This window comes from Neurospora tetraspora (genome assembly GCF_033439725.1).
Source record: "Neurospora tetraspora strain CBS 560.94 chromosome Unknown B0H65scaffold_7, whole genome shotgun sequence".
NCBI classification, from domain to species: Eukaryota; Fungi; Ascomycota; class Sordariomycetes; order Sordariales; family Sordariaceae; genus Neurospora; species Neurospora tetraspora.
This window is the reverse complement of record NW_026944389.1, coordinates 3,288,142-3,298,574: the sequence shown is the minus strand read 5'-3', so window position 1 is coordinate 3,298,574 and position 10,433 is coordinate 3,288,142. Positions and strand designations below refer to the sequence as shown.

General features: G+C 54.3%; 3 protein-coding genes across 3 annotated transcripts; 2 read left to right on the top strand and 1 right to left on the bottom strand.

The window, feature by feature from the left end:
• Positions 1-435: 435 nt before the first annotated feature.
• Positions 436-3,311, top strand: B0H65DRAFT_511716 (vacuolar protein sorting-associated protein 35; the record flags this gene model as incomplete). Its single annotated transcript, XM_062828514.1, has 4 exons — positions 436-569; positions 650-2,849; positions 2,923-3,069; positions 3,147-3,311. The coding sequence occupies 4 exons, from the start codon at positions 436-438 to the stop codon at positions 3,309-3,311; spliced, it is 2,646 nt and encodes an 881-aa protein (XP_062678888.1).
• A 771-nt stretch (positions 3,312-4,082) lies between these two features.
• Positions 4,083-6,987, bottom strand: B0H65DRAFT_552251 (uncharacterized protein; the record flags this gene model as incomplete). Its single annotated transcript, XM_062829876.1, has 2 exons — positions 4,083-4,280; positions 4,408-6,987. The coding sequence occupies 2 exons, from the start codon at positions 6,985-6,987 to the stop codon at positions 4,083-4,085; spliced, it is 2,778 nt and encodes a 925-aa protein (XP_062678887.1).
• Positions 6,988-8,606: 1,619 nt separating this feature from the next.
• Positions 8,607-10,404, top strand: B0H65DRAFT_511714 (uncharacterized protein; the record flags this gene model as incomplete). The annotated part of the gene is given in 5 exon segments (XM_062828513.1): positions 8,607-8,634; positions 8,950-9,052; positions 9,150-9,234; positions 9,427-10,261; positions 10,274-10,404. 5 exon segments carry the CDS (start codon positions 8,607-8,609, stop codon positions 10,402-10,404), a joined length of 1,182 nt encoding a protein of 393 aa, XP_062678886.1.
• Between the last annotated feature and the right edge of the window lie 29 nt (positions 10,405-10,433).

Genomic DNA, 10,433 nt, shown 5'->3' with positions numbered 1-10,433 from the left:
GCAGCTTCATTGCTGCTGGCGCTAACAAGCGAATGAAGAACACCTGTTTGGCTGTGCTGATTGGGCTAACAGCTAACACCCTGAAACATATGGATATGCCCCGCTAGCCTGTTAGTAGTTACAGGTGCCCCATGCTATGTGCCTCTGGAGCTCCTGTCCAAGGTACAACCTGAATCCAGGACAGGTCAGCTACCTTACGGCTGCGGCTTGGTACAACTCTCCTCGAGCGTCGTCATTCCGCGCCTCTGAACAACATCCCGACATTTACTACAACTTGCTGCGCCATCACCGTTCCTGTCACCAGCACAAGACCAATGCCCGCATGGTCCCGCGCTTTCTAGCCACCTCGAACACGACAACCGTTGACTCAAAACACGACGTCAAAGATATACGCCAACACGCATCGTAGAGAGCTACAATCAGCAAACAAGCGACATGTCGACCCCCGCGCCGCCTGAGGACCAGGCCCGCCTCCTCGAAGATGCCTTGATTGCCGTGCGCCAGCAAAGCACCCTCATGCGCAAATGTCTCGACACCCCCGGCAAGCTCATGGATGCTCTCAAGTGCTGGTATGTCCCCGAAGGAGCGTGTCACGATATGGCCCGATATGCGCTGGTGCTGACCGTCGACCACCCTCGACAACTTATAGCTCCACCCTTGTCTCGGAGCTTCGAACCAGCAGTCTGGGCCCCAAACAGTACTACGAGCTGTACATGGCTGTCTTCGATGCTCTCCGATACCTCTCCGTCCACTTGCGCGAGAACCACCCCGTTAATCACCTCGCCGACCTCTACGAACTCGTCCAGTATGCCGGCAACATCATACCCCGCCTTTATCTCATGATCACGGTCGGCACCGCCTACATGTCCATCGAGGGCGCCCCCGTCAAGGAGCTAATGAAGGACATGATGGACATGAGCCGCGGTGTCCAGCATCCCGTTCGCGGTTTGTTTCTGCGTTACTACCTCTCCGGACAGGCACGCGACTACCTCCCGACTGGCGACTCCGAGGGCCCGGAAGGCAACCTGCAAGACTCGATCAACTTCATCCTGACCAACTTCGTGGAAATGAACAAGCTCTGGGTCCGGCTACAACATCAAGGACACTCGAGAGAGAGAGACCAGCGGACGCAGGAGAGGAAAGAGCTGCAATTGCTCGTGGGAAACAACATTGTCCGTCTAAGCCAGCTGGTGGATCTGCCGACATACAAAAATGGCATTCTGGCTCCCCTGCTGGAGCAGGTTGTGCAGTGTCGGGATGTACTGGCGCAGGAATATCTGCTTGAGGTCATCACTCAGGTATTCCCTGACGAGTTCCATCTTCACACCCTTGATCAGTTCCTCGCCGCTGTGTCCAGGTTAAATCCCCACGTCAATGTAAAGGGAATCGTCATTGGCCTGATGGACAGACTATCAGACTACGCCGAACGAGAGGCGCAGAATGAAGAAGACGAAGATAGGGGCAAGTTGGAGGAAGAGGCGCTCACGCAACTGCTCGAAAGGGTGAAACTCGCGAAATCGGCTGCGGAAACCGAAGAAACGAGCGCGCCGACTCCCGAAGCCCCTGAAAATGGGGACCATGCAGAAGCTGAGGTGGGCTCGACCGATGAAACTTTGAACGCCGAACCTTCAGTAGCAGAGACCGAGGCTACCGTGACCAATGGAGATGAACCCGAACCAACCAAGAAGCATAGGGGCATTCCCGAGAACGTGCCTCTATACGAAATCTTTTTCGGACAGGTCAAGAACCTCGTGCAAGCGCAACATCTTCCGATCCAGGACACGATCGCGCTGTGTGTATCCCTCACGAACCTAGCACTCAATATCTATCCCGAAAGGCTAGACTATGTCGACCAGATCCTCGACTACGCCCACTTAAAGGTAAAAGAACACGCCAACAGTGCCGATCTGCATTCGCCACCAGCGCAGCAGAGTATTCTGGCCTTGCTTCAGGCACCCCTCAAGCGCTATGTGTCCATATTTACGGCACTCGCCCTGCCTACATACGTTCCTCTGTTCCAGTCACAAACGTACCCTACACGGAGGGCCGTCGCTGGTGAAGTGGCCAGACACTTAATCAAGAACCAAACCCACATCACTACCACGGCCAACCTCGAGAATGTCCTGGAGGTGCTCAAGGTGCTCATCAAAGAAGGATCGCAAGCGCCGTCTGGCTACCCCGGTGTCGTTCAGCAGCGCGGCCGTGCCTTGGAGACAGACGAGACTTTGGAGGAACAGGGCTGGCTGGCCCGCCTTGTCCACCTCCTCCAGTCCGAGGATAACGACACCCAATTCCGCCTCCTGCAGATGACAAGGAAGGCCTACGCCGAGGGCAACGAGCGGATCCGGACCACAACGCCACCGCTCATTACCGCCGGCCTCAAGCTCGCCCGACGCTACAAGGCTCGCGAACACTACGACGACAACTGGCAGTCGCAGTGCTCCGCGCTCTTCAAGTTCCTCCACTCGGCCATCTCGACCCTTTACACGCGCGTCAACGGCGCCGGTGCCGCCGAGCTGTCGCTGCGCCTCTTTTGCTCCTGCGGCCAGATGGCCGACAAGACCGAGTTCGAGGAGGTGGCCTACGAGTTCTTTGCGCAGGCGTTCACGGTATACGAGGAGGCCATCAGTGACTCCAAGGCGCAGTTCCAGGCTGTCTGCGCGATCGCCAGTGCCCTGCACCGCACACGCAACTTTGGAAAGGAGAACTACGACACGCTCATCACCAAGTGCGCGCAGCACGCCAGCAAGCTGCTGAGGAAGCCGGATCAGTGCCGGGCTGTCTACCTGGCTAGTCATCTGTGGTGGGCGACTCCGATTGCTAGTAACGGGGAGACTGAGGAGACCGAGGTTAGTCAAGCACTTTTTTCCCCTCTCACGGTTTTGCAATGTTTCACACAGGCTCTAAAATGTTATACGATAGCTTTACCGTGATGGTAAGCGTGTTCTCGAATGCCTTCAGCGCGCTCTCCGTGTTGCCGATTCTTGCATGGAGACTGCCACCTCGATCGAGTTGTTCGTCGAGATCCTGGACAGATACGTCTACTACTTTGATCAGAAGAATGAATCGGTAAGTCACCAGCCCCCTTCCAACCCCGTTCGCTTTTGTTATCATGTCGTCTAACTTTTTTTTTTTTTTGCTTGTAGGTTACCACCAAGTACCTCAACGGCCTGATCGAGCTTATACACTCCAACCTAGCCGGTAACCAGCAAGACTCGGCCTCGGTCGAGACCAGCCGGAAGCACTTCATGCAGACTTTGGAGATCATCAGGAGCAAGGAGTACGAAGGCATCGTGCTTACTCCCAAGTAAAGCAGCAGCAGCAGATCTTTCAGGTGTTGTGTTGTAACAAAAAGCTAACGGCGGACGGAACGAGATGTGACGAGATGAGACCAGATGAGACCAGATGAGCGATGATGATGCAGTTACAAGACGATGGAACAGGACAGGACAGGAAACCAAACACTCCCATGATACGATAGCCATAACCAACCACCGTACTTAGATATGTAATGACAGACAGCAAGGCGTTGAGAGCGCAGTTCAGTGAAGACGCTTGGGGATTGAATAAGCTCCGTGAATGTTGATGACCAACCCGGCGTTGCTAAAATGCTTCTTGCATCGTGTATTTCTGCGTGTCTACAGTGCTGGTAGATCATAGCCACACAAATAGGCCGAATAGAAAAACCAAACAACTAGAGAAGCAACCCGACAACTGCGCCATGCATGCAAAACATCGAAGGTATGTACAGGACACAAAGGAGATAGATCGCTTGGGAGAATACATGAAAGACCACCACACTATTCTAGCACCCCATTCAATTTCTCTCGATAAGTTCTCTTGACCAAACGAACCACCTCTCCATTGTGACCAGATATGGGACAAATACACTTAGAAGGGATGAATAGATATATACGCAGCCACAACGGTGCTTCTATATGTTAAAATATGTACCCAAAACAAAGACAAAGTGACAAAAACAAGAAACGCTTCAGGACAAAGTAGATAATGGAACACAGACAACCCCCCACCCGCAGTAAGTGAGTGTCTTTTCTTCTCTTCTCTTTCTCTTCCTCTTCTGACTATACTCCAAGAGTCCCCTCGGCCAAGTTCGCCGCCGCCCGTTTGATAATGTCGGCAACCTTGGCGATGGTGCGGTTGGCCAGACCCCAGTCTCCCGAGTCGACGGTGTCGCGGATCGAAGGGAAGTAGGCCTCGTCGTAGCCGGACCAGAGTTGGGGGCCGAATAGAACGTGTTTGAATTGGGTGCGGTTTGGGATCTGGGTGTGTTTGGACGAGTTAGCACCTTGAAAATCTTGGGAGGGAATGGGTGAATGATAGGAGAGCAAAGTAGGATGGAGTAGAACAAGGGGAACGATCAAGGGAGAAAGGAGAGGGAAAACTTACACCCTGAGGATCCAACAGATCCGTCTCAAACCACGCCATCTTCGAATTGAACTCGCACCTCCTCCTGCCCCACCCGGAAGGCTCCCACCCACCGGTTGCAATCACACTCGACTGCCACTCATGCTCCCACGCCACAAACCGACGCACGGCATCCATGACCTCATTGCTGGCCTTTATCATGCTGTCGAGCGACGCCGCAAGTTCCTTGGGCATGGCATCCTTCTTTGCGTTCTTGGCCTGATCCTCAACCCACCTGACGATCTCCCCAGTCCAGTCGCGAATCTTCTCGGCATAGTGCGGCATGTCAAACGGCAAGACGGGACGATCGACCAGCTCGTACAGGAGAAGAGCGACGACCTGTCCCAGCATCGTGTGGTGAACAAAGTCCGGGTCGCCAACCTGCTCCATCCACTCGAACGTGTCGTAGCTGGAGTGGTAGGGGTGGCCCTTGCCGTCGAAGTGCAGGTCAATGGAGGACGTGCCGACAATGTCCTGGAAGGCAACATAGTCCGAGCCCGCGCCGAGGCCCTCGAGGTCATTGGCGTTTCTGCGCTCCCAGAGCTCTTTCAGCGTGGCGTTCTCATAGGGATCCCTGACTATTTCGAGAATTTGCATCAGGAGACCCTTGAACACGGGCGAGCCGGCTACGTGCAGGGTGTTGCCCGTTACTGCGGTGTCGAGGTTGATGTACGCAAGCGCGTCTTTGCGTAACATATCGTCGTTCTGCTCAACGAATTCGGTCGAGCCGATGAGGTTGTACTCCTCTGCGTCCCATGACATAAACTGGATAGTCCTGAGCGGGCGCCAGCCCATTTTTAACAACTCGCCAAAGACGCGGGCCAGCTCGAGCATGATGGCGGTGCCCGAATGGGGATCAGCGGCGCCCAAAGTCCATGCGTCACGATGGTTACCGATGATGACCTTCTTCTCTTCCTGCTCGATACCCAGAATGCTTCCATAAACGTTCCAGATGGCCTGCTTCTCGTTTTCGTCTTGGTCGTTCATGAGCCGGACAATGGGCGAGCTCTCGTGGTCGCCTGTCCACCACTCGTCAACATCAGGAACACCGCCCACCCAGTCTTCCGGCACACGGTGGCCCTTGCCCTTGAGATGCTGCAAAAGCACCTTGGCGTCACGCCAGGCAAGGGGGAGAGAGGGGATCTTGACCAGTCCCTTCGTCTGTTCCTTCTTCATTCTTGGCATTTTTTCCTTGCTGCCCCAGCCCGGGGTTAACACGTCGCCGACGACCCACGACATGAGACTGACGCTGCCACGTTGGACTCCATCGGCGGGCATGAAAGGCCCCTTCGGGGCAGTGTCGCCCTTCTTGAAGCCGTCATCGAGTGGGTCCGAATAGATGAGACAACCTGCGAAACCTGCGAGCTCAGCAGCCTTGACCTTCAGAGCGCGATCCGCGTGGGGGCCGTAGTAGCGAACAAGCGCGATGGCGCCGGTGGTCTGGATCCCAAGGTCCTTGATACGCTGGAAATCCTCGCGCGAGCCGTAGTTGGCGTAGATGAGCCGGCCACGAACCTCACCCGTTTTCGAGTGACCGTGAAAAGCCCACGTCTGGTGTCCGGCCAAGCCCGTTGCCCGGTCATTCTCCTCCAGCTTCGCAGACCATATAGCCTTGCCTTTTCCGTTGTTCGCCTTGTCGTCCATGATTTCCACCGCACGCCCGTCGGCTTTGGGGTAATTGAGATATACGTGATAAGTGTCACGCGAAACGTCCTCGAGGCCGTATTTACGGAAGAGCAACTCAATATCCTCCATCAGGGCGTAGTCGCCTTCGGTACCAGCTAGGTGAGAGTACGAGGTAAAATGCTGGAGATTGTCCTTGATCTGATTGGAACTGATGTTGGATTCCAAATATTCCCGGATATCGTTGGGATTGAACATTCCCGAGCCGAGACGGCGCGACATGTTCCCGAACACATCGGAGACAAATATCAAGTAAACAAAGCCGAGAAGGAGAAACAGGGCGAGGAGGCGCGCAACCATCAGGAAAAGGGCGGTGCTGCCGAATGTTGGGAAGGCGAATCGACTTCCAGCGCTTGGTTGTTCTTCGTTATTACTGTTATTCGTGTCATCGTTGGCGGCTGGCGTCGTGGCGGATTCCAGACTGGCGTTCGCATCGTGTCTCCTGAATCGGGGTAGTGATATTTGTGGTAACCTCCACCCCCACTTCCATCGTGGTAGTGAGAACCTCCCTATGCGCTTGCCCCATATACTTTGCGAACGGTGGCTGGAGTCGTCTATTTCCATCTCTTGCATCTCGCGTCGGACGTGATCCGCCTCGGAATCGCTATCGTCGTCGGATGAGCCCCACGGCTCTCCTTCGTCGTCTGTCTCGACCGTGGGTGGCCGGTAGCCTTGCGGTGGACGGGTTCGGTCATTGTTACTCGATGATGATGCCGTTCCGCCGAGCAGGGAGTGGCCTTCTGTATGGTCTGTGGCGTCGAGAGGGGAGTGTGGGGCTTCGAAGACGGTATGGCTGCCGGCGCCGGAAGCGATGGCCTCGTCGTATGTAGGTATGGGGGGTGCGGGCTCGTAGCGGAACTGGCTCTTGTCCGGCGCCATTATGAAGGCCGGCGAAGGATCGCGATGGGGTTGAGGGCGGCGGTGGTTCGCATGCGACCCGGTCGGTTCGGAATCTGAGGATAGCGGAATGGGAGTCTAGACGGGGAGTTTCGATGGCCCAAGTCTGGGGAAGGGGGGGAACGAGGGGCCGAGAGGTGGATCTGATCGAAATTAGATTGCCGGAGACTTGGAAAGGGGTTCCAGAATGAGTGTGGGCGTAGGGTAGATCACCCCGTCTTCGTTGAAGGGTGGTGGGCAAAGGAGTGTGATGTAGACACAGAAGTCTAGGTCGAGGTGCCCCGGGATGGCGATAGTGCCCGGTGTCCTGTTCCGGCAAGACACAAGAACGATGTCGCTTGTGGTAGGTCAACTAACGTCCGAGTCCAGCTGTATCGGAGATCGAGCGAGACGAAGCTGTTGAGGGTGGTAAAGTTGTATAATACCGAGTCCCAAGTGACGACTAGGGGAACGGAACGATAGATAGATACGATACAAATGAAGCCGGCAAGGTTGGGTAAATTGCATGCGGGTATCGATGTTGCTGTGACTATCTAGGTGGCTGCCCCTGTGGACACCTGCCTGGCTCGGGTCTCTGTTGCGCAATGTTGGGACCACACAATGGCTGATTGCAGCGGCCTCACAGGGGGTGCTTGGCTCCTTGATTCTCTTGGCGGCGTGGCCCCTGTGCAACACCGCTGTCTCCAGTCCTCCCACGCCGACCAGGCCGAGCAAAGGTCGTTCATCTTGTGCTTAGTCATTTACATGCACCGCCACATGTGGCACAATCACTCCAAATTTGGCTGAACCCCTGAGGCGCATGATCGGCAGCCTTAGTCAGGATACCCTTGCCTGGCATGCATATGTCGGCTTGAGCCTCATCAACGTCAATCCATGAGCAGTCCACTTATGACAAGCAGCATCAATCCACTTTTGACTTCAATCAATCTTCTACGTTCTAAAGCATGGCAGTACCGGTCAGACACTCAACGCCAATATACTCAAAGCACTAAATATTGGGAATTTTGGCACAAGGGTGCTTTGAACACTGTTTGAACTAGCCAAATACTGACCCTCTTTCGGAATCCCTCCAACAGAAGAAAAACTGCTGTTCCGAGATTCGGCCATTCACACAAACACGCGAGCCGGGCGCATGGCCGATAGTGGACGTCAGCTTCCAGTTGACCTTGATGGAGGAAAATCATCTCTTTGTTGCCCTCTGGGACGACAATTGGAGGGGAAATTGTCTCTTTTCTTCTCACAGTCGTACCTTACGAAGGCCCTATAAGATACTCGTGGCACCACTACCTAGTCAGCAGTCATAGAGATATTGCATCCATCACGAGCATGATAACCGGATATACTCATACGAACCAGATACGCTCAACCTCTGCCCAATTCTGGACCTAGGGGAGAGTAGCAAAATCTAGCGCAGGATTGCAAGACATGCCGGCAATCGCACCAATATCTGCCGCCCAAGCGTCCCACGCATCCGTGCAGCCACGTTGACAAGCGAGTGATCAGTTGGTTTGGCATAGCGTTATAACGGTTTGGATTCTGGTTCGAATGAGCACAGGCGATACTTCGGTCCCCCTTGATATGATATCTTTTTTTCTTTACCCATGCGTGAAGGTGCCAGCCGTTCTCCTAGTACGTTAAAGGCGCTCAATATCCTGTGCTCTACAGCCATGGCCGTCTAGCTAATGCGTCCTCCCTGAGTGACAAGGCCTCCAGGTAAATACATATCCACAAAGCTTATGTCCGTTACACGTTTGTGGCTTGCGTTGTCGCGTGGTGAATTATCTACGACGAGCCTTTCAGTTGAAGGAGTTTCCACTCTGATTTTCTTTTGTCTTTCTGTCAGGTTTGCCGCAATTCATCCCATCTGAGAAAATGTTCAAGCCACATGAGTGTCAGTGAAGGAACCTCGGGCGTCACAGTCACTCCCAACAGCTCTTGCTTTAGGACCTTCAAGAGCTCCCGCCAAGCTCTGCCTCTCCTTTTTTTTTTCCCCCGAGCACGCACAAACTTCCAAACAAGATCTTTCCCCGCGCCACCAACGTCGCGAGTGACACACCACAGTATTCAGTCGAGTACTTGCACGCGACTCTTGCTTTCGCGATTTAGATCTACCCTCAACCACTCCTCATCCTCAACATCGCCAGCGCTTACCAGCCAGCGCGTCTTTTCTGGTCTTTTCACGATCAGATTCCCGGTCGACTCATTTGCCCTGCAGCCCAAGCCAACTTCGTAAGTCCCATTGATCCAACAACCTCTCCATTTCTAAAACGACCTTTCGAGCCCGGTTTATCGACAAGACTTGGCTTTCCCTTGTCACCGGGCACGCAGCTGAGCCGACAAAGATTGTTTCCTCCCTCTTCCTTCATTGCTACCTTTCACTTGACCCCGCGCAACTTACCTCTTTATTTGCCCATACGCTAGGGGCATTTTCAGTCCTCACTTTTCTCAAATGGAGGTGCTAACAGTCTCACTCACAGAAATATGCCCGGTCCAATTCGTGGTACCGGTAGCAACGGAAATGGCGGCAGCAACCGTCATCAACCCTACTATTTCGGTCCTTCGAGCATCACGCTGCCTCTACGTCCTCGCCGTAATGAAACTCCCCCCGTTGCCCGCTCCGCCCCTCCTGCCCCGCCCAAGCCCGCCGCAAAGCGTTTCAGCAAACTCAAGGATTTTATGCCGAAGGCCGGTATGAAGTTCAAGGCCAGACCCACTGTTACCGCGCGAATGAGGCGTGACAAGGCAATTTGGCTCGCCATGATGGATATCGTGCCCTTTTTCAAGGCCAGACATTTGCAAGCGTCCTTGACAGAAATCATGGACATTGCCACCGAGACGGTCATCAGAAGAAAGCCTCCTGTCGATTTTGTGGAGTGCCTTAGCGAGGGAGATGGGCTCATCACTGTCGAGGCCACGTTGCAGACGCTCCGGATTGTTCGGGAGAATCATCCTCTCTCCAGAAGATTGAGCCCGGCTACGTTCGCGGAGTTGTTCATCGAGATTGTGAAGGCCCGCGACGCCTACTTCGCGCATCACAGAGAGCGCGGAACCAACCCGCAGACAGTCGATGCTCATTCAAAATTGGCGCAGGCGGTGGACAGATTCCTTGCGGTGGCGTGGTTCTGGGACGGAATGGAAATTTTTGTCAAGATGGAATCTGAGCATATGGAACTTGAAGCCAGGGCCATCGACAACGAAGATACCACAGAGGAGCAAGAAGTGCTCCACCCAGACGATGAGGGCACCGTCGCTGCCGGTACTGCCACAGTTTCTTCGCTGGTCGCAGGCTTCAATGGCTGTAGTGTGTGGACTTTGAGTACCGAAAAGTACGAAGACGACGTGGATCCTATCACTGACGAGGAGGAAGATGAAGTGATGGGCGGTACACAGGTCTCTTGAGTCAAACGATCATGTTCTTGAAAGCTCAG